Source organism: Haemorhous mexicanus, chromosome 2 (genome assembly GCF_027477595.1).
Source record: "Haemorhous mexicanus isolate bHaeMex1 chromosome 2, bHaeMex1.pri, whole genome shotgun sequence".
NCBI classification, from domain to species: Eukaryota; Metazoa; Chordata; class Aves; order Passeriformes; family Fringillidae; genus Haemorhous; species Haemorhous mexicanus.
In genome coordinates this window covers 83,281,248-83,305,081 of record NC_082342.1, presented here as the reverse complement: position 1 = coordinate 83,305,081, position 23,834 = coordinate 83,281,248, and the positions used below count along the sequence as shown (strand labels likewise).

At 39.6% G+C, this 23,834-nt stretch overlaps 1 protein-coding gene across 4 annotated transcripts in view; it reads right to left on the bottom strand.

Annotated features, from left to right (window-relative positions):
• CLYBL (citramalyl-CoA lyase) overlaps positions 1 to 23,834 on the bottom strand; it is a 165,035-nt gene that overhangs the window by 21,580 nt on the left and 119,621 nt on the right. For 3 of the 4 annotated variants that reach the window (XM_059839285.1, XM_059839286.1, XM_059839287.1), the window contains exons 3-5: positions 6,694 to 6,882; positions 3,042 to 3,143; positions 1,114 to 1,207 (exon numbers count right to left, since the gene is read on the bottom strand). In XM_059839285.1, coding sequence (XP_059695268.1) covers positions 1,114 to 1,207; positions 3,042 to 3,143; positions 6,694 to 6,882 — 385 coding nt within the window. The remainder of the gene's footprint in view (positions 1 to 1,113; positions 1,208 to 3,041; positions 3,144 to 6,693; positions 6,883 to 23,834) is intronic. The other variant, XM_059839288.1, reaches the window with a different exon arrangement.

Genomic DNA, 23,834 nt, shown 5'->3' with positions numbered 1-23,834 from the left:
AAGCTTTGTCTGGTAAGAACTGCTGACTTGGCTAAAATGAAAGTAATTATTAGATTTTGCTATTTACTGCATGTACAGTGAGAAGCATTACAGCAAGAGAAGCTTTACACAAATTGATATACTGGGTCCAAGTAAATGGTTAAAAAATTCACACTGAGAATAGAATTGCACTTTCCTTGGTTCTGATTCTTGTCACAACTGATGTCCTAAGCTGAATATTTAAGCTTTAGTATTTGAATGAAAAATTGATGGTAGATGACTTCTAAGAAGAAGTAAAAGTATTCATGAGACTTCATGTGCTCACAGGCTACCAGCTAAGCAACATACTCATGTGAAGGCTAGTGGGAAAAAAATAATAACAATAATAACCACAAGGTTACTATTTAGAAAGAGATTTTCAGTCTGTAAGGAATATTTTAGTAAAGCAATGCTGATTTTTACATTAACATACTTATTTTTAATGTAGAAGTTCATAGCTCTGTGTTTTTATCTTTAAATTAAATCAGAAGCTAAGTGCCCTCATAAAAGAAATAGTGAAGCACTTTTTATTTTTTAGGAAGACTAATAGTGCTTTCATGTGAATATGTGGCTGTATTGACATGTGACATCTTTAAAATAAATTTTTGAAAGCAAAATGTAGCAGGAGAGTGTTTGTGCTTGATGTCAAAAGCCTGAGTGACAGTTGTATGTAAAGAAGTGGTGAAGCGGACACCAGAATTTTAGGACTTTCCAATGTAGTTCTAAAAAGCATGTGAGTGTTGCTTATGCATACAATATTTTAAAACTATTTCAGTGACTCAAAAGGGTGGGGGTTTTTTTGTTTGTCTGGGTTTTTTTTGTTTGTTTGTTTTTGTGGTTTTTTTTTAAATTAACTTTTGATACTGACTGGCAAAAAGCACAAGAAAAGTCTCAGTGCCCTGTAACACAAGGACCATGTTTTAAATTGCCAGTGGTACATTCTGCACTGAAAAGAAATTAAGGAGTAAAATAAAAATGTAAAATACAGACTCAAGTGTCATTACTTTAATTATTGCTGTCAGAAATTTCACTTCTCAGGCTTCTCCAAAGCAAATGCCATACATAAACATTTATAGTAAAGAGTCAAGTAACAACCTATGCTGGCACGGAAATCCTCTCCTCCAAAGACAACCGCATCCAAATGAAAGCCAGCCTGGGATCCTCTTCTCAGTGATTCTTCACAGACAGCCTTCAAATGAAAACAGAGTATTAATGTCTACAGAAATGCAGGATGCAGAGAGACTACAGAGGCTGTTACAGCAACCCAGTGCTACCAAAATTCTTCTGAGAATATTGCTCCTACAAAGCAAAGCCACTGTAGGTGCTCGACAATGCACAGTGCTTTAAAATGACTCAGCAAAAAAAAAAAAAAAAAAAAAAAAGAAAAAAAAAAAAGAAAAAAAAAAAAGAAAAAAAAAAGAAAAAAACCACCAACCAGTATTTTGCTTTCCCTAAGCACCCAGATAGCAAATACTGGACTTCAATAACAGGTTTCCCACTTTCTGGTTTACATTATGCCACAGGTATTACTGTGACCACTACTTCAGACATTTATGTAGCAATGTGAAACAAAAACATTTGGCAAATATTGCTTAACAACAAACAAAAAGTATTAAATTTGATTAGTTTGACTAGCAATATATCTGCATGAGAAACTGAAATAAAGATCAGAAACTCTTTTATGAAATAAATAATATTAATGGTTTACAATTATTTTAAGTTCCTTACAAGATAGAAGGATTGCCAATTTAAAGTCTCCGGCTACATATGACTAAAAATAAACTAAGGAAGTTAAAAAGGCAACAAGTGCTGCAGAAAAGCATACAAATAAAAGTAAAACAATTTTTCTGCTGTAGCTTTTTTCATGAGGAGAGTAGTATTGCTATTTTATACTGATATTTGGATAATATTAGTATCTTTTAAGGCTAAGGTACATGGAGAGAGACATGTAATTACCAGCACTACTAACGGGTGTTCTTCTGTAGCAGCTGGTGGGACACAGAATTATTCTGTTAACAGAGTGTGCTTTAAAAAGGAACTCTCCTGCCAGCATCAGCAACTGCAACATTAAACCTCCAATATAAAATACTGTAGCTGAAGAAAAACCTCAGTGGTTTTAATATATGATCTAATTCTGTGTTTGCACACTGGACAGGAGCGTGTCCATTTGGTTATGGCTTTATCGTGCTCGCAGATAGGTGAGGGTGTGCTGTAAGATAAATGGCTGTATCAAACGATCAGGCTGCCTGTGAGGTACTTCTGGAGGTACTTCTGATCTGTGTGTCCTCAGCTGGTCTGAAACTTTTCCCTTAGAGCTTGGGAGGGGAACACAGAGTTCCTTGTGCATGCACGAGTTCTTATGTTTCATTACCATGTTGCTTTGCCATTCTGAAAAACCTGGACTTGATAGTAAGGGTTGGGGAGTGATTTATATGAAAATGAAATTAATAAATTAGATTTGATCTAAAATTACTCTAAAAAATGAGCATGTTCTTCAGGTATTTTCAAAGTTAATTCTGTTTCTAATCTTAGCATTAAACACTCCATCATACAGACAAAGAAACGATAACATGGAATTTGGTTGTAACAGTATTAGTAGAAACCATTATAAAGAAGCAAATTTAGCAATAGTGAGATGATAATTAACTCTTATTTCAAACTAAGTGTTACACAAAAGTTGTGTCTGACAGCTACTAAATAGCCTGCAACACTGAGTATTCCAAATCTTTGGAGAGGCCTTTTTCCACTCCAAGTGTGTTCAAAACAGTACAGGAATGAAGAGAGGTTTTGATATTTGCTGTGGACTGTCTGGAACTGTTCTGTCACTGGAATACTTTGAATTTATGAAGGCCTTTACAATACAAACATCAGAGTTAAACGTGCAAATGTTTTTGGGGATTGAACAATATGTTTCGTATTTTTTAACCTCTTTTCCTTGGTGAAATCAGGAAGAGACTGAGGAGTATTCTGCTTATCCTAGTTTGCTGAGATGGCAAAATATGAACACTTCAAGAATTTCTTACCTTAAAATTGAGCAAGCCCATTGCAGTTTCCACAAAGGGGATAAAATTCATTGGTTCTACAAGTGTTCGGCCTTTTAGGTGATGTAAGAATTTGTCTGAAAACTAAAACTAGACAGAATGAGCTATCAGAGGGAAAAAAGGAAAAGTCTACATGTATACACAACATGGCAAATATTCACCTGACTGTAACAAACACTCCTCCCCACCCCAAAACCTGATAACTAAAAATTTAGAACAGCTTTTAACAAGGCCTGTGATCTGAAACTGCAACATTCCCATACATTTCTAAATTTGGAGGCTGGTTTGCAAGGGAAAAAAAAAAAAAAAAAAAAATTCCAAGCTTAGCACCTCTCACCCTGGCTTAGTGAAATGCAAATCCGTGGGCTCTGGAAAACAATGAAGTGCTGCTGTACCTGAGGTCCGGTTTTGTTTCAGGTCCAGCACTGCCATCACTGGAAGCGCTCCCCAGCCTTCTAAGTGGCATCCGTATTATTCATTACGGCACCGTTACCCTTTTGTTCAATAGGCTTTTCTTCATAATTTTTTAGCTTACCTAGGAAGGCCTTAAAAAGGAAGTTTAATTCTTTGAAGACCAAAGCTTGCCAATTTTTTCCATGAGACCAGTTCACAGCTAGCTCTGAGCTGCCAGTGGGGTAGCCCAAATTCCAAAATCTATCATCTGGAAACATACAAAAGCTCTTGCACAGATTTTTCCCTTTTCAAAAGGAAAAAAAAAAAAAAAAAAAGGAGGGGGGGAAACCTTCAGCCCTATATTGTAAATGTATTATGTCTGTCCAGATCGAGTAATTTGCGTCAAGATAAACATATTGCAGGTACTGCAAAATGTTAGTAAATAAAGACAAAAATCACATATGCATATATTTTAAATTTAAGGAATATTCAACTATTAATGGATATCAAAGGAAAGGGAATTTTAATCATCTCTCCATTCAGTCTCAGTTGGGTAAATCATATCTAAGAGATTTGCATAAATATAAACCATCAAAGACTTTTCATCTTCAAAGGGGGTTTCAAGACCCTATAAGCTTTGTACTGTAATCATCGCAGGTCACAACCCTGCAGGAATAAGGCTGCTATGGCAACATAAAAAACTAATGCTTAAGGCTTAGCATAATATTCTGACTAATAGAAAGGAAACTCATTTTAAAAGCTGGCAGCCTATTTACCAGAAGCTGGATTAGAGGTGTTATTTCCCCTTTTAGCTTCCCCCCACCACCCCTCCCCAAAAGAAGGAAAATCTAATCACCCAGATCTTGAAAAAAAAAGCTTTCCAGCAATTTGCAGTAACTTTACAATTAGGCCAAAATAAATCACAGCTTTCTCTGGTGAAGAATTCTGCCCTCCCATCTCTGCTCTGCATCATCACCATGGCCCTCTTGGTAACTTTTCTTTAGTGAAGAGAATTCCACTCAAAAATGTGCAAGGAGAAAAACCCCAATTCATTCTGTACAGTATGGCAGGTTACTACAGTGACAGAAAACAGTAAAGTTCACCCAAACAAACACAGAAAATGAGGTAATATAATGGTATCAGTATATCTTCTTAAGAACCTTAAGAACCTTACCTGGTTTTGATTTTCTTAAGAGGAAAAAAAAGTGCTACTGTGTGTATATTTTAGGTAAAAGTTAAAGAGCAGAGTTCCTGTTTTATTTTAAAATATTTTAAAAGTCACACTCCTGGAATTTTTGCTATCTTTTGTTTTGAAGGTAAAGCAAAAAAAAAAGGAGCACATTTAATTAAATATTGCCTCCCTTCCTTTCCCTTGTAAAAGATTTGCAATAAGCACCAATACAAAAGGTAACGAGTGGAGAAGTTTCAATTAATTTTTTTTTTTTTTTTCAAAAGGAGACGATTAAATGTTTCCGGCCCGGTAAAGTGTTCATTTCAGGGAGAAAGGGAAAAAAAAAAGAAGAAGGCGGAGGAAAAAAAACCCACAAAGCTTGGGGAGGGGATGAAGTAGCAAGGCCTCAGCAATTCTTTCAATTCCAGTGCACACCCAATAGTGTGTCGGGAAGAATGCACACTGGTCGGGATTTGTGGGAGAATTGTCCCGCCACAAAGGAGGGAGAGTTACGCTTGTTATAGTCCAATAAGCCATGCCAGTCAAACAAGTACCCACACTAGGGACAAAAGGAAAGCAAGAGATTCTCACACAAAAGAAAACAAGTAAGCCCATCTTTTAGTTGTGCATCAGCCTCCAGGTTTTCTGCTGCACATAAATAAAAATGAAGGGGGGGAGCGGGTGTGCGTGGGGGGAAAGAAACAGCTTCTGGGAGGCTGAAAAATCATGCTGGAGTGAATTTTTTGAGGATTGGGAAAACAAGGCAGTGGTGTTAGGCAGAGTATGCTCTTTGTGTGCAAAGGTAGGGCAAAGGGAGAGAGAAGCAAAAGAAGGACTATTATGCAGAAGCTTCTGGGATTGGCTTGTTTTCCATGATGGAAATAAAAGTTAACAAGAGGGAAGGTGGAAGAGGATGAGGTGACAAAAGAGCCCTGGCATCCCATCTCCCAGCAAAACCTAGCTGGTGGCAGCAAGGGCTCTGCCATTTTGGTATCATGAATATTCATCACTGACAAGTTCTGTCTAACACTTACACAGCTGTAAACCCTGAGAGGTGCACTCTGGTTAATTTAATTACCCGTTGGTGGAAGGGGACGGCGAACCTTCCACCTTCCATGGCGAGTGGTGGAGGCCGAAGGGGCAGCGCCACGGAACGGACGGGACCTGTCCCACACCCGGCGTGCGGGGCTGAGCTCCGTGGTGTGCTCAGGCCCATCTCCATGGCTTGATCAAGGTTAGGTGCTGAGATTAAAATAGACCCCAATGCGCCTGCCTGCCTTTCATCACAGCTTGCATGCGTGCTAGTTGCTCAGCTAGCGGTTTGCAAAAAATATAAAGTGAATAATTAAGCATTATTCCTTTTCTGGTGTGTTACAGCAATAATGGTATATCCAAACAAGCATCCCTCTTTTTTGACAATTAAAACAATTATAGCATAATTAGGCCTATTTCAAAGTTTTCTTAAGTAATTTGACATGCCAACCATTTACATTTCAGGTTTTTATTGGCTGAAAAGTCAGTTGTGAAACACAAACACACCTGTCAGCAATTAAAAAGGAAGAAGTAGAGAACTGTTCAGGAAATAATATCTGTGCTAATTAAAAACACTAGTTAAAAGCTTCCTGTTTGTTCCTCCAGTTGCCCCAAGGAGTGACCTTCCCCCCAACCCATTTTTTCATATGTTGCTAACATGGTTTTCCATCTCTTACTTCCAATGCACGTAACTAAGGCTCTTGGACAGAAAGTAATTTTGCTTGTTAGGGTAGTCTGAGAAGAGTCAGGTGCTTACCCCTCTACTTTTGATAATATATTCTGACAGCAATATTGGTTCTTTGTCAGCCATGGGAGAAATACACCTGGTTTTCTTTATAAACGTGTTCCATATATGCTTTTTATACAGCACATCACACACACACATTTAAGTGGATGCACTGCCCAATTACCTCTGCCAAGCAACAACATCATATGGCATTTGCAGCCTTCCTCTTAACTCCCAGTCATTAATCTCTGTGCCTGGGTGAATTTGGCCCAACAGCTTCAGTCAAAAGCAACTGTGTTGTTGGTACTCACCCATCTTATTTCCTCAACATTTTCAACCTTTGGCAGCATCATGCTTGAAGGCAGGGTCTTGGACTGCAAAAGCACCTCTAGATCTTCTTCTGCAAGGCCACTGGACACAGAGTTTATCCTGACACACTTTTCACCATGGCCTAAGTCAAACTCTTCGAGGGTTTTCACGATGTTCAGCCTTGCTTCTCTCTACAGCATATACGAGTTCAGATGCACAGGAAAAGAAAAAGAAAGCATATTTTCTATTGATAGAAAAATGCATTGAGAAAAAAACTTGTTGAAATGACATGGGTGAAAAGCTAGACAGCCAGTATAGTGGTTTCCCCAAAATGTCTGTCACTCTTGGACTTTATTGAAGCAGTCATCACCAGAAGCTCACAATTTTACCTGCCTCTTTACTGTTTCTTTATAACTGGTAATTCGATGCATGGGGTTTCTACCACTTGCAGAAAACAAGACTTTTGTGTCTGCTAGTGCTGAACATGTGCAACAAACACAAATCTTTATGCTAACATAATGTGTTGCACTAACTGTCTGCTCTCTCAAAAATGGCATATTCTTAAATTTGCATAAAAAATTAACTTTTGTAATTTAGCTCTGTAATTTTGTCTGAATGTCAAAAAGTACAGATGTATATATAACTCTTTGGTTTTCCTTTACACCATGTATTCAAAGTGCATTAAAGGCAGTAATAGGATTCACAACTTGCATATAAAAACAATGCTGAAATAACTCCAAGGTTTTTCTTAGACCACATGAAAGGGCATTCTCTTGGCACAAAATAAAATCTCCAAAGACACACGTTTCCCTGGTTGTTTGCTATTTTTATGAATGTAAATTTACAAATCTGTTTAATGGTTGATTTGCATGAAGAATACTGGCATGCTTTTCTGAAATGAAATGCATTTCTTGGCCTGGAGAAGGGGGTAGGGGTCGAAGGAAGGTGCTAGGCTCCTTGCTTCCTGCCAACTGAAGTTTCAACCCCAAATTCCTTCCACTCACCAACAGCCCCTAACAAATTTGCATTGTCAAAATGCACACTTATCATTTCATTTGGGAAGAGTTTTTATGGGGCTAATAAAACTTTAAAGCTCCTGACTCATGCAGGCTCAGGAATGACTTTAACAATATGCAGTTGCTGAATAGAGATGCTTTTCAAGAAAAAAGGCAAACTCAAGAGGAAAAAAACAGCAAAAAGAAAATCATCAAAGTTAATATCCAGGCTAATACAAATCAGCAAGAGAGCACATGACAGTAGATTTAAACCAGACGGATGCAAACCTCTGCCAGCCAGAGGGGCAGAGGTGGTTTCCCAATGTGGTCTGAGTTAAACAGCGTGAGGGAACAGTAGCTTACAGTTGTCAGGACCGATGAGAACAGGGTCTCCTAGGCCAGTTTAAGACAGCTCTGCAGTGTACTGATTTACAGGGCTGGGACCCCTGATAATTAGGGTAAGTTTAGAGAAAAGCAATTGGTGGCTCTAACTGGTTAAAAGGAAGGAATAATGAAGCAGAAAGTTAATGAAATCTGAAGCAAACAGCCTTCAGCTTGGGGCTACTAGCTGTGCTCCTCCAAAGGCTGGGAGCCTATGCCTGTTAATGGGACAGACGGGAACAAGGCACCCATGTATGCATCCCTGGGCTGCCATAAAGGGGTGCCTTCAGAGGGAATCTCTGGAAAATGCAACCCAAAACACTTGAGCTGCTGTGAATGGACTCTGTCTGGAGCCATTAGGAATGCCACATAAACATGCACACAGTTTAGTACAAACACGTCCAGCTGGAAGACACCTCCGGCCCGTTGCTCTCTGAAATGGCTCTTCCAAATTTGGTAGACCCAACCGAGTGATGCCAATACTGGGAAATACAAATCCCCTGTGTTTTCCTTCTCTGACTCAGGGTAACGGGTTTCTAGGGCTGGACTGAAAGCTTCTGGACATCATGCAGAAGGGTAGCTTAAAATCACACTCCAAACCAATTTATGCTTTTAATTAAAGTCAGATTATCACAGTTTCAGTGCACACCGATGCAATTTGCAAAAGAGAACTCTTCCCAAAGTATCCTCTAAGGCAGCACTCAATTCCAGCTGAAGGCACATCTCCAGCAAACTTGCAGCCTAATTTGTTATGATTTTTTTCCAGAATATAATAATGAGCACTAGGCCATCTCATATCTGTTTTTCTCCTCAGTCTGCAAACTCCCTTCCCAAAAAAGACAGATCGTGTCTTTCTAGGTATATTTCCATACAAAACACTTATTAACAGGCTGTTGCTGTTATCAATTTACATAAACTAAATGTGCAGCCCTCTGGTACGTATCCCAAAAATAACCAACAACTTCACTGAATTTATACCAACCAACAAACATGGGGAGGGGGTTGATGTTTTTTTCCCATATTTTAATAGAAAACATGTTGCTATGTTAGTTAACACACCCATGCCATCTGTTGGGTTGAGAATTGATGCGTTTTCTTAGAACTGCTATGTGTTAGATCTGTCTGCCTAGATACCCCAGGAGTGGAAATGTTTCCTTTCCATGATATAATACTTCTAGTCACTATAGTTTCCACAGCAAGAGTCAATTTATGTTTTTAATTGTGGAACAAACTGATGGGACCTGGCTGCCAAAGCCAGAGCTTGTGAGGGGGCTGACTCTGTGCCTACCCTTCCTACAATGGAGGAAATCTGACTAATGTTAGTGGGGAGTATCAGGTTCCCATAAAGGTTTCCAATAAAACATTTCATGGGTAAATAAAAAAATTATATACTAAAACCTTTGACCAAATGTACTAAAAACATGGAGAAAAGGGAGAGCCCTTTCTGCCTCTTTAGGCAGGGAAATGCAACAGCTAAAATCCTAAGCTAGATAAACTACTCCAAAATTGTAACAGAGTAAAAGGTAGTCCTTGATACAATAATATCCTTACTGCCAAGAATGGGAAAACTAGAATTTTTAAGGAATTGTGAGAAAAATATTTCCCCTGTTCTTCACATGAAAACTACAACATCAGATTATACTTTGTCATGAAGGAATAGCTGATAAAGAAATAAACCCAATCATTAAGTAAAATATTTCATGCTCAAGTACCATGGGATGGTGGTATCCTCCTTGGGTCCCATGTGAGCTGGGTTCTTTATCAAACTGAACAAGAGAGAAAGACAACAGAGAGCTTCATGGTAAATAGTGATGCTATTAAAATACTTTAAATTTGTGCTGGAAAGCTCACTGAGGAAAAAAAATGGTTGGTCAGGGTGGCTGCTTTAGCACCCCTTCTGTTTGACTCTGAGGAGGACACAGGAAGAGGTTCATTATCATGTGCAGCTACGCCAACTGGTGAAGATAAAGGTTTCGGTGACGCAGCATCGCTGACAAATCCATTGCTACCCAAACACACACACGCACACACACACACCCATCCAGAAATTAAAAATGGGAATACGCACATTGCAGGCTCCACTGGCACCCATTAAACCTAATAACTAACCATCCTCATGAGTTTCTAGCTCTGAATTATCAAATCTGCAAAGAAAACAACATCCGTCCACTTTTACACTCCAGTGGAAGAGGTGGTCCCTCGCGGCAGGGCTGCGCAGTCTCGCCATCTGGAGAATAAATCGAGTGTGAAGTACAGTATAGTTTGGGACCAAGCTCCGTGGCGGCAGCCCAGCAGTTAGTTCATTAGTCCCAAACTTGCGGGGATTAGTGGGGTATCAGCTCTACTGTCGGATGGGATCAGGCAGGCAGAGCGCGAGACTCGGGGAAGGGGGTGGCGGAAAAGAGGGAGCCCCTTGGGCTTGTTGATAAAACCACACTGCATTAGTGCACCTGAGTGTGTGCTTGTGGTAACAGTGTTTGGAAAGAGTTTCCCATCATCTGAATCAGTACCTTTCCATTCCTCCTTTTTTTGTTTTTCTCACCTTTTTTTTCCTGTACGTTATATGTCAAAACATAGAAAATTCCACTTCAGAACAGGAAAACTAAAGAAGAAAGAATGCCACAGACTCCCACTCACCTTGGACACACTGTTAATACAGCAAAAGATGGTCAGATTAACAGCAGATGGAAAAATTATATTTTCCTCTTTCTTTTCTAACTGGTACAATTCCCTACAATCCTGCTTTTCAGCACTTTTTTCTAGATTTCTAGACCTACCTGATTTTGAGGACAAAGTCTCTGTTTTGCTTTATTTTTCTTGCCTAGTCTTCCCCCTTTTTTTCTAATGACCTCCAGATCTTAGTGTAAAGATAGTGGTCATACTTAAATATATGTTTGTATACAGATCTCATCCTGTTAACATCTTTTGGTAACGGTTCTTCATATGGAAATGCAAATATATGAAGCACTAAAATGGCAGGCCAGAATCTATCATCCTCACTGCCACAATAAGTTGGCATGTTTCAAATAAGAGAGGAAAAATTAATTGCTATAATCACAATTCAAGTTCTTTTTTTGTGACATGTCTGACATGATAAAAACATACAATTATGTGTTAATGTTAATTTCTTGGAGTGTTTTGTTTACAGAACTTGACTTTGCTGAATCTTTTGTCACTTGTATTAGTGCATGCCATACCAATGCATGTCTCAAGATTTTGCAGAAGAGCACATATATATTATATATATTATACCTATAGCAGCTTTTGTGCAAAATAGAGTTTCTGTAGGGGGAAAGCCTGACACTTTCTCCATGCATAACTCTCCATCAATGAGTGATGCCATACAGACTGAAAGCATACAAATGCCATTTAGTTTCAAATTCACAAATGGGATTGGCAAGAGAAAAGACAAATTGCATTTGTTTTTAAGGAAACAAAGATAAACATAAATGGGGAGCAGAGCACTTTTGAGAGCAGCAGGTACTTGTGTCATGAGACTTGCTTTCTACCTTACATATATCAGGTACTCATGAGAATAAATCTTTGAAATGGCAAGTACATATTTCTAGTTAGTCTTGTTAGATTTAAAACCTGAAAAACTGTGCTGTAAAATATGCACAAAGCCTCCAGGAAGTGGTCATTAAATATTTTCTTATTTTTACCTCTGACCAGATGATCAGTTAAAAAGTTTTTAAAGATTTAAGAAATTTTAGAACACATTTTCTTTTGGTTCAACATGGAACACACCAAACCCACCATGTAACCAGTCCTAAAGACAAAAAGGGGCAGGAGTGAGGAGAAGCAGGGAGAATAGAGTCTCCATCATGTATGTTGCTGTCTCTCCTCTGTATTTCAGGTAAACATATATTTTCAGTGTACTGCAAGACACTGATTTTGCTGCTACTGTTTTCTGAAATCTTCATATTATTTCTTTAATAATTTTTTTTTGTTTAATACCAACCTTTCCCCTTTTCTGAAAAAGATTCCTCATGACATCAAAATGAGTCATCTAACTCTGTGCACTTCTAGCATCTGCTGCTTTTCTCTCTGCTCTGCTGATTGTCCTTACATGCAGTACATGGTCTAGCAACACTAAAATGATGCAAACCTCAGTAGCAATCAGCATTGTGAACTAAGCAGAAATTTAATTATGCTCTGCTCAGGAAACCAAATTTCTTTGCCTATTTCTCTAGAAGCTCCATTTAAGGTTTGGGAACACATCAGCGCACTTATCAACAATAGCTACCTTGTATTTTTAAAATACAAGATCTCTAAAATCTGTCCAGGAACAGCTGTGAGTGCTTGCTGCCATGTCAGCCTAGCAAGCCTCTCCCCCCTCTACCAGCGTGGACAATGCTGATCCTGAAGATATTAGGTGGGGGTCTATCCAACACCATCAGAGTTGGGCAATTTCCACATGAGGTGGTCAGGTGACCTGTCCTGAGTTGCTGTGAATGTGGAGAACCAGTGAACAAGAGCCTGAGGTTGTCTCAGCCAGCAGCCAGGGTTCAGGAATCCCAAGAAAGCTTTAGGGGCGCTCAGCTATGTCAGGACTAAATTCCTGCTGAGCCTGACTGACCAAGGATGTGGATTTGAATGCAACAGCAAGACATTACATCAAGGTATTTTTTCTGACTTGCACATATCTCAGAGAAATTTAAACAGAGGCCAGCAGGCTGCTAGAATGAACTGGCACATAGAAATATTCACATTATATGAGGACTGAGTATAAATGTCCCAGTAGCAAAAATGGTACAGCACTGTATATGTGTGTGTGTCTGTGTGTACATAAACACAGAGACAGGCTTATACCCTAAGATTATGTGTACAGAAATGCTCCAAGAGGTTTTTAATGACAGTAGTATATACAGCAACTTAAATCAAAGTTTTCTCATGCAGGTAGGCAGCTATTCTTCTGTCTGCCAATTTAATAAACACAAAAGAGATGTAAACAACCTTTCAATTAACACAAATCAAGCTAGCACTAATTTAAGCTGGTTGCAAGAAGTAGTCTCTTTACTTTTTTCCCCCGGCATTCTGAAGATACTTTTTGTTTTGTGACAGATTAGCATCACAAAATTCTTTAGAAGCATTAGTGTTAATTAGTCTTCCTGGACAGTACAAATGAGCTACTGAATGATGAAATAAGGCCACAAAATATACAATCTAATATATCAGTTAAGAAAAGGATTATACTTTTCTTTCATCTGAGCTTAACATTATGCTAATTTTTATTTAAAAATATTACAGTTTTAGATGTATTTACTTGGCAGTATGTAATAGATATCTATGGAAAATGTGTACATTTAGACATGTATTTTTTATTTTTACAAGTGCATCTTTTTGTTAATGCTGATAATGAAATGCACTGCTGTCTGTCAAAAGTACATATGCTTTAGCAAACTGTCAATCCCTCTTCAGCAGCTGATTTCAGATGATTTTAAGTGAGCTATAGATCAAATGTTTTAAAGATTGGCAAATTATTGCCTCAATTATTTAATAAATTGGTTGAAAAAAACCACTTAAATTCAAGAGAGGTAAACAAAGGTTTTCTGAAAAAATCCTAGCTGGCCAGAACTTCATGCCTGCTTGTACTGGAGGAACCAGTGTCTGCCCCAAGCTGCTTAATAGCTCCTAGGAACAAGGAAGGCATTTAGAAAAATCAGGCTAGGTGTGCCATGGCATCTTTTATCCTTCCTGTTCTCTGGAACAAACTTTTCCCAGCATACCTACAGTCTCAATAAAACTATGTGTTTCAGAGAGATGGCTTGAAATGACAGCTGTGTTTCTGGTGTTGTGCAAACACTGATTCACAGCTCTTATTTCAGTTTTCATAAAGTGCTTTATCTGCATCAGTAAATTAGCAAATTAATATTCTGTAATGTGATCAAAGCCCCACAGAATGCCCTAAGTCCAAGTGTTCACAGTAAAACTGCAATGGTACAAAAGAGCCCTCAACTCTTCATTTTCAGCTTACATTTTAAAGTTAAGTGATGTCACCTTGTAGATGCATGTCTTTCCACGCACTGGGAATTCAAGACCAGAAGTGGTCACTCAGGTGTCTTATGCTGGAAAAGGCACTCCCAGAAGTTCTCCCACCAGATGCGTTTTTGAGCCACCTAGGAGAGGACTTCTGAAACCTCCTCATGCCACAGGCATTTTTTAAAAGCAGAAATTACCTCATGCATACTGCATATGCCCTTGTGAGATCATGCCATTCATATCAATTTCCATGTACAGACTCTCTGAGAAAATCTGTACCTCTGGATCAATTTAGTTCCCAGTTTCACCTGAAGGTTTTGAGTCTTAGCTGCCCAAAAGGCACAACTGCCCATGTACATCCAGACCCTGCTTTGGGGGACTGAATCATCTATTTCCTCCAAACCACAATACAGGTGTGGTTTCAGAGATAGATCTCTTCAGGCATCATGCCCAGAGAGTGGTTTGGGCAGGACTGCACCAAGTTCAGCTGCCCCCACCCTGCTCCTGTGACGCAGCTCCAGCAAAGCCTGTGTCCCTCCAAACACTCAGAGGAACTGTCTTGCCAAACCCCAGGGTGTGCAACATATCCTCAGTTCAAGTTTAAAAACCTCATGGTGGTATGCCACCCTGCTCATAGGCTGGAAATCAAGAAAATCCACCCAAGAAACAACCATACTACAAACCTAACTACTCCATCAAAACCCCACGAGGAGACACAGGCTACCCATGTGCTACTTATGCATCACTGCACTTAGTCTGCTCTAGAGATTTGCCCCTATGCCGTGTGGGCACAAGCCCCTCTGCCACACTAGGAGAGGGCAGCAGGGATCTCTCCTTGGATCCCACACATTTAGCATTATAGAAGTAGCCTGGAATTGCAGTAATTCCTTCCATGGGAGAATAATGTTGTGAGATGTTCAACACAGGAAGCTTTGATCTAAGGAGCTTTGCACTAAATTGACACAACTCTTACCTTCCTGCAAAACAGACTTGTTTTATAATTGTATTTCTCAGTCAGTGCTCACCTTAACAAAGATCAACCTCACTGAGCTGGATTTTGCCAGAGATCCTTCTTCTTTCTCTACCAGAAGAAGGGCTTGTTTTGATAGAAATCCCACTTGCATGGGTGACTGGGGTGACTCAAGGAACCCAGCAATTCCACTTCTCCCCAAATGCAGGTTTTAGCACATCCTGTAGGCAACATCTTCTCAGATGCTTCATATGATGAGGCAAAGCCCACTACACCTTCTGGCAGAGTCCCTGAAGGATGGGCAGTGGTACAAAAGCAGTTGCCCTCCCTTCTTTCCACCCCCACACCCCAGAAGTGGGAAAGGGGAAACAGCACCAGAACACCATGTCCCATGTGTCCCCGTATTGGCAGTGACTAGCTGAGGCAGAGAGTGATCCCTGAGACAAAATAAAATAATTAAAAATAAACTCCATGACTCATATGTTCATGGCAAGGAGTATGAACCTTTTAGAAATGAATTCACTTGTGTTCTGTGGTCTAAACAAAACCTGACAATGTGAATTTTTCCCTGCCTAGACCTGTGATTGGTGTCAAAGGAACTGAGATTTTTCTCCAGTTTGAAAGTGGGACCTGAGAAGGTGGTTGTTTTCTAGGTCAGATCTCTGTCAATCCTTCAGGATTGTAGGGTGGTATTTGTACATCACTGATAGATGTATTGTCCTGGTACAGTACAATACACACCTTTATAGACATGATGAGAATTGTTTACTGGTATTCTTCAAAACCTGATTAAGTTCCTCATTTAGATATTCCTGATGGCAGTGGAACAAGTTACTAGACCTTATCGCATTTCCTTCCCTAAGCTTTTCTTCAACTTTGATAAAATAAATTATTTTTAAATGCTAGGTTGACTGAGAAGGTGCTCCTCAGTGGGACTTCTGGAATATCTATGAAGTTTAAAGTAAAGTTGGTGTATATTTCCCAAGAAAATGATAAAATAAACCAATATATTATTATTTCTGCAACATCTAAGCAGTTTCTACCCTCTTCTGCTTATTCCCATTCCACGTCCCACTTTTTTCCTTACACAAACCTTTCCAATCAACTTTTTCTCAAGCTGAGATGCAAACTGGATCACTGAATCTCTTTAGAGAAACTCAGGCTTTTCTGTGTGGGAGAGTAGGATTTTGTTTTTTACCCCAATCCATTTAATCAGTCCCATTTACAGCCTGGCCAAACAAACAATTGCACCACTGCAAGCAAGGGCATGGCAAAGGAGGACAACAAGCAGCTAGGAAGGGCAACATGGAAAAAGGAACTTCTTGAGCTGTTTTTGTTTTTCTTTCCACCAGCCAGCTGAGCACCCAGTTGCAGTACTGTTGCGCCCAGTTTGTGCCCATGAGGAGCGTAGTAGGTAGGTCTCCAGCAGATGCCCGCATCCCTTAAGAACCCTCACTACAAGCCCCCATTCTTGCATCCGTAGGCATTTCCCCATAAAATTACCTCAGCATAACCAACAGGGGCATCTGGAAGCAGAGCACCTTGTTAAATTATTGATTACCTGAATAACACAACTTTTGCCTTCATTTATGTGGTTCCCTTCATAACATTTTTCCAGACCTGAATTTGCAGGGCTCCTTCACCTGTGCTTTTGTTAGCTTCTCTTGCATCTGTTCAAATCTGACACGAATTTCATTCACTTCAAGCAGACTGTTAGGGTTTGAGTTCAAATTCTTTACACATGGCTTATCAGGTATTTTCACTCACTTTCTGGACAATGACTCTGCCAAATGTAGTGTAAGTAAAAGCCTAATAAGAAAATGGGTTCAGCTTTGAACCATTTCTATAAACATACAATAAATCCTGGGGTCAGCCTGGACTTTGTACTGATTTAACTACTTCAGATTTATTTGACACCAATAACATTAAGTTGATGCAATGCTCTGGCATGAAACTATTTGCTAAAATGCTACTAGCAATATAATTTATTCTCCTGTGTGAATAAAATTCATGGACAATCAGGATTTTACAGCAATATAACTACATTAATACAGTGCTGCTGCTTTGTTTATCTTATATTAATTTTAAACCAACAGTGATAAAATAGAATTCAGCATTTACAAGTTTGACACCCATTAAACTGCCTTTTTTCTCACTTTCTTTTCCTCTTATATTTTTGCCCAACTTGCTTTATTGTTGTGTAACTGTCTGAAAAAAGTATGCATTTAGCAATTTTTTTTTGACCTTTTGACTTGTTATGAATCTCCTTCTTGTTCTGAATGAAGGACTGCCATAAGAATAATGTGAAAATGTGTTCTAATTACCTAAAAAAAATAAACACATTTTTGGGAAACTGTTCTGCTTTACTTGCTAACCAGTTTATATTTTTGATTGTCCTAGTAATAATGTGTTTTGTATTGAGAACAGAAGGTAGTTTTCCCCCCAAAGTGCTCAGAGATATTTTCTCCAGCCAGAATCCCCATTCTCATCACCTGCATCAGGTGCAGGTTAACCCTGGTGGGACTCAGGTGATGCTCCCCTCCCTTTTCTTGGCAGTGGCTTCTCCCTGTGCTGCCAGCCTGCCACCAAGCATGGTGTCTGTTTGGCAGCCACCCCTCAACCTGCGGAAGCTCCCTGGCTCCATTTCCTCATTCCAGCTGGCCACTGAGGCACTGTCCCTGGCAGTGTGCTAGCAGTGCTTGCGCTGGTGTGTGCTGATGCTGCTGGATACAGAAGGTTGTTGGTGCCCTTTCCTGGTTGAGGTGTCTTTGCTTAGGGTTGGGCTGGAGCCAGCGCAGTCCAAAGCGTTCCTACAGTTACCCTACATCTAGAGCACTTCTCTTCTGAGGACAAAACACACAGTGGCATTAATGCTCTTTGAATTTATCTGTTGGAAAGTTCCCTACCCATTTCTCTCCTCTCTCTTCGATTTGGCAAGCAATCATCTATAAACTTCCTAGGAAATCCCTCTTTAGAGGCATCAGGTTTCTGCAGCATGGGTGCAGAAACAAGTCCTTCTTGAACCCACTAGACCACTCCAGTATCTGAGGGTGCAAGGTACAACAGTACCAGAAAACTATTGTAAAGTTTGTACCTTACCAAAGTCTCTTTCTTTCTTGGTTCTTCATTTGATCTATCACCTTCCCCACTGGGCTTCAGATGAAGTCAAAGAATCACAGGGCTGCTGAGGCTGGAAGGAACCTCTGGTCCAATCCCCTGCTACAGCAGGGACACCCAGAGCTGCACACCTGGGACTGTGTCCAGATAGCTTTTGAATATCTCCAAGGATGGAGACTCACAACTGCTGGGAAACCTGTCAGTGCTCAGTCACCCACACAGTGAAAAAGTGTTGTGATGTTCAGCGAGAACCTCCGGTGTTTCAGGTTGTGCCTGTTGCCTCCAGCCCTGTCACTGGCCACCCCTGAGCAGAGCCTGGCTCTGTCCTCTTTGCACCCTCCCTGTAGGCATTTATATACATTGATGGGATCCTCCTGAGCTGAACAGTCCCAGCTCTCTAAGCCTCAGAGGAGAGATATTCCAGTTCCTTCAACTTTTTTGGAGCCCATGCCTGAGGTTTCTCCAGTATGTCCATGGCTCTTGAGTACTGATACCTCTGGCATCCCCCTCCACATGATTTGCAAAGTTTAGAAGTCTTCTCTCCTCTTTTCAGACATCTTTGAGCACATTAAAACTCTCTATTTATTTTTTAATGTTAAGGTCCACTTGAAAAAAAAAAATACTAGTAATCAGCACTCCATTTTATTCAATAATGTTGTTGTTTAAAAAATTCTCATGTCCCTTCATGCTCTCAGCATCACCTTTTCCAATACAATTCTCATTTCCAACTGAGTGATTTGATCTTTGCTTTAAGATAATTTTTCATCTGTTGCTTATTTGGCTTTATTTCTTCTTGACCAGGTTTCACAGCTTCAGATTCTGTGTTGGCAGTTTCTTGGCCAGTTTTCCTTTCCTGTTGACCAGATATAATCTCTGCCAGTATGGATGCTAAGTCCTCTATTGCTGGCCAAGCAAGAATCAATCATGCTGGATCTTACTAATATAAATTTACACTTAATAGAAATGTAATCCTCTTGGGAATTAACATCTGCCCTAACATAAACTATGTCATATTTTATGAATGCTTATGAATATTAATTAATTATTCTAGCCCACTTACATGCATGTTTGTAAATAGACAGCTATTAGGACAATTAAAATAGCAAGATGAGTAGCAAAATGGCTTCAGTCTAACAGCTATATAAATAAATATATATTAAGGAATACTACTTCAGCCTGTGTTTCTCAGGACAGGCCGTTGTTCCACTCCGTACGCATGTGGACCTACTTTCCAGCTATTCTCGTTTCACATCTATATTGCAGAATCACCGCAGAGCCACAGGCAGGATGAACCCCATTGTCCTCCAGAGCATTCAAGCTTAGCACAAATGCACGATCTAGCGACGAGAGCTTTCACGCAGCCAATTCTGCGTGCCCAGAAGTTCAGCTCAGCTTTTTCATCCTGAACAATGGGGAAGCAAGGGGGATAGCCTAATATTTCATCCTCTGTTTTGCCTACGTAGTCTTTGTCCACCAGTGTTCTGTAGCATTAAAGGTGAACCTCTTTCATGCAATAGCTATCAAAAAGCCTTCCTCCTCTAGACAAGGCAATGATGAGTTGGAGTCACTGTTTGCTGTTATCCTGATCTGCTTTTCAAATGAAGGTGCTTTTTCTATGATCTATATAACTTGTTCTGCTCCTTCTGTGTCTTCTCACACCATGGCACAAAATCTCTAGGTTAAATACAGGACATAATTCTGAAAATTCCTTTTCCTGCTGTCCTGTCTCCTAGGCATGCCCCCCTCCCTTCAAGCTCTCCTCGTACTTTTTTTCACTGCTCGTAGTCAAACGAGTTATTGAAATGTTTTGTTTGTTTTTTGGTGTTTCCCTCCCTCACCTTCAGTCGATGTTTGTAAAGCATTTAACACTACACCAGGCGGGTTAATTTACTGCACTGGTAAAACAGGCTATTTGGAGTGTCTTGCAACACTGACATGTTTTCAGCTTGAAAATCAGATGTCTCCATCCCAAAGGAAAGAATTCTTGCCAAAGCTTTGTTTATATCGATGCCAGGTGCAATCTGGCCCAACAGTGGTAATGACATATGAACACTAAACAGTTTGTAAAAAACATACTTCAAAATGAAATCTGAATCCTGTCTATAAAGACCCAGGTAAAGGTCTTACTAGGAATTTGCCTGGTGTAGAAAAGTATTTCTTTGTAGAAACATTAATTTGGCTTCTGGGCTCCCTTTAGTGTTATTAGTGGCCTCTGATTTCAGTTTTCTCATTACAGTTTGTTTTTCTTTTGCTTCTGGTAGAGCTTTCAAAGCCAAAGGTTTATTGTGTAAAAGCATTTTAACAAAAATTACTGTAATTACTGTATTTAATATTTTATTTTCTACATGGCTTTTGCATGTATGATTAGGAAAATAAACCTTTTCTTTTTTTGCTTCACAGAGAGCAACCCTGACCTGGTGAAAATTAGAAACACTGCAATGCAAAGCATACTGCAGCACCTCTTGAAAGGGAATTGCCAGAATTTAATTGCATCCTCCTCTTCTTAAACAAGTTCAAAATAGGCTTTCATACCTAGAGGCGATTTTTTGGTTATTGGTAAGTTAAACCTGTGTAAGAGTCCTGACCCTTAGATGAAGTAACTCCCTGCCCATAGTGTGAAAGCATCAGAAACCCCAGTAGGCTGCAAATTGTGTGTGTTTGCCTGATCTCTGTGATGGTCACATCCTTTGCACATCCTTACTGAAGGTAAGATAAAACTGTGGAAAGCAGAGGTGGGTAGACACACTGAAACGTTTTTAAAACGTGCCCAGATTTTGTTTCCAAATCTGTATTAAACTGACACACCCACTTAATCAGCAGCCATTTAAATGAAGATCTGGCCCTAAAAAAATCAATGACATTTATGCAGTGATAAGATTCTTCTCTCTTCAGAGGGTCAGCTTAAATCCAAATGCTCATTGCTGCTGTCAGTATGTGTGCTGCTGTAAGGAAGGTGCCCAGTGTGATCTACATATCCTATAGGCATAGAGCAAATCGCTTCCTCAAAGAGTAAACCAAACAAAAGCCAGAGAACAACAGCAATAAGAGACTATTTGACAAAAAGCTATTCATGTGCAGAACCCATTACCTCACCACATACCTAAGAGTGAGCCAGTAGCTTTGGGTTTTGTCCTAAGAAGAAGCTGAGGGAAATTTTCAGGATGCTTTTCCCATGTGTTTGAAGTAAAATCAGGAGATCAGTATGCCTTTAAAATGAGAGATAAGCCTCTTAATACTTTAACTCAAACTTCATAAATCATGATTTTTGAATCAGTGCCTCAGCAGAAAAGGAAAGACTCAGATTTGCAGATGGCAAGTTGCTTGCTGCAATCTGAAAGGGTCTATACTATAATGGCAAAAAATATGACTATATACACTTTCTTCCTCTGTCCATCTGCCACTGTTATAGTCTAGCGTGGGGGTGATTTTATTTAAGTTTGGACTGTTTGCAGGCTGATTTCTCATTTCTGCAATCATTAGGTTTGTAACAAAAAGAGTAAATAGATTTTTTTTAAAAATCCCAACTGCTGCCTTAGTGCTGTGTGACTTAAATAGTGAAATCATTGCTACAGACTGCCACAGAAGAAATCTGCATACATCTGCTGCTGGTCTGCATGGCATCTCATCCAGTGACTATATATGTACATATTTACATGGAGGGAATCTTTGGGAATCTTCTCAATTCTTGCAAGTACTTTTTGAAATGGAAGATGCAGAATCTTCTGGTGGTAATGACCAGGCAGACCAAGAAAAACAGGAGATAAATACATTAATAATAGAAAATGAGTGATGCAAATAGATATTTAATTTATCAATATTTAAAGGTCATAGGAAGAGTCATCTTGTTTTACTCACTTATTATTCTCCTTCATCCAGGGAAATGACACAGTAGATGTCCTGTGAGCTAGTTTCCCCCACACTCATAAGAAAAAAGGTCAATGGACAGAGGTACGTATTTATCAAGACACAAGGACATTGAAAAGCTGTCAGGAACTATGACTGCCAGCACCAGATCATTCACCTTTCCCCTTGCTCAAGACTTGCCACGAACAGGACATACAGATGGATTTTTATTTCCTTGTTTTTCAGAGGGAGTGGATTTGCCTAGAAAAAGCCTTTGTGCTTTCAGCTATTAGACCCTCATCATTGCAGGGACTGCTTGGTGGATCTGCCTCCTGGAGCGGTGATCCTCATGGACAAATCCCCAGTCCAGACTGGTCCTCTGTGCTTTCCCCTTGTCCTTGGCTCCCAGTGGCACTGGTGCTCAAGGTGGTGTCCCCGCGGCTCTGCAGAGGGGGCTCTGCCCCCAGCACATCCTGCTCCCCAGAAGGCAAGCTGGTGACTGCAGGGAACAGAAACAGCTGTCTAAAACTGCCAGCTCTGCCAGGCTGATGGCAAAGGAATTGCATCAAATAAGGGAAATTGACTCCTTGATATGTTATGTTTTTAAAATGGCCTGTGATGTTACATGATAAGTTGTTTTAGGGCTTGTAGGTCATTAGCTCAGTGGATCTGAAAAAACAATATCTGAAGACAGACTTCTAAAGGATTCACTTTAAATAGCTTATTCTGTGAGAATGAAAAAACATCAAACCAAAATTATTGCAGAACACCGATTCCCATCTCTTTTGCACTGCAGAAGTGTCAGTGTGCAAGATGGAAACTCCAGCCCACTGGGACAGTAAATATTTTGAATCTGTGTTTTTTTGCAAGATGGAAGAAAAGAAAGCAGCTGCCCACAAGGTTTCATCTGCTCTTGAGTCCCTTGGCACCTCCACCAATGAAGAGGGGAGATGAGTTTGGCCCATTGCTTGGTAGTACCTTGAAAAGTATACATGGAGGAATAAGTCATCTGCTTGGTATAAATACTAATGAAATTTAGCCACCTTTTGGATGGCCCACCTCATATATTTTTTAACTTTCTTTCTTCTTTTTCCTTCTAAATTTAAAAGGAACTTTGATTTTGTTAGTATTTGCGTTCGATATTTGTCCTCCATTAAGATGGTATTGATATAATTTGGCATGCATGCTGTTCTAAAGTCACTGAAAACAGTGGTAAAGAGCACTGAAGAACATTGTTTGCCATGGATCTGAAAATTTATAAACATTGATATATTTGTTTAATGTAAGAAAAATGAATAGGCAGGATACATTTTGATGCACAGTTCTGAAATTTGACTCTTTGTCTAAAGCCAATGTAAAAAATAAATGGGTTTTAAGCTATGTAAAATTTAAACTATCCAGCATCTTTGTCACTTATTCCATGTCAAGTGGGTTAGAATGTAGTGATTGTGATAAGGAGGCTTTTCACATCCATTTCTACCAGTAGTAACCCAAGACGCAGAGGGGGGTGAAGAACAAGGGTCATATTTATAATCTGGAATGCTGCAAAATGTATCTCTTCAAGTTTTCAGCTGAACTGAGATATTTATCTTAACAAGATCTAATTAGACCTAATTTCCATAGCATATCAATTATTTTCCTCATTAGAGTAGCTAATGCCATGTTCAGATATCATGGCAATCAAGCTTGCGATTTCTGGAAAAACTGGTTAGAAGGCTTAGTATTAAGTGTGTTTCCAACTGTGAAATTTATCCTTCTGAGCAATGCCTCCCAGTTTACTCACTTTGTTCCAGGATTCTCTGCAGCATATGGCCACTGGAACCCATTAAATAACACAAAGTAAGACAGGCAGCGA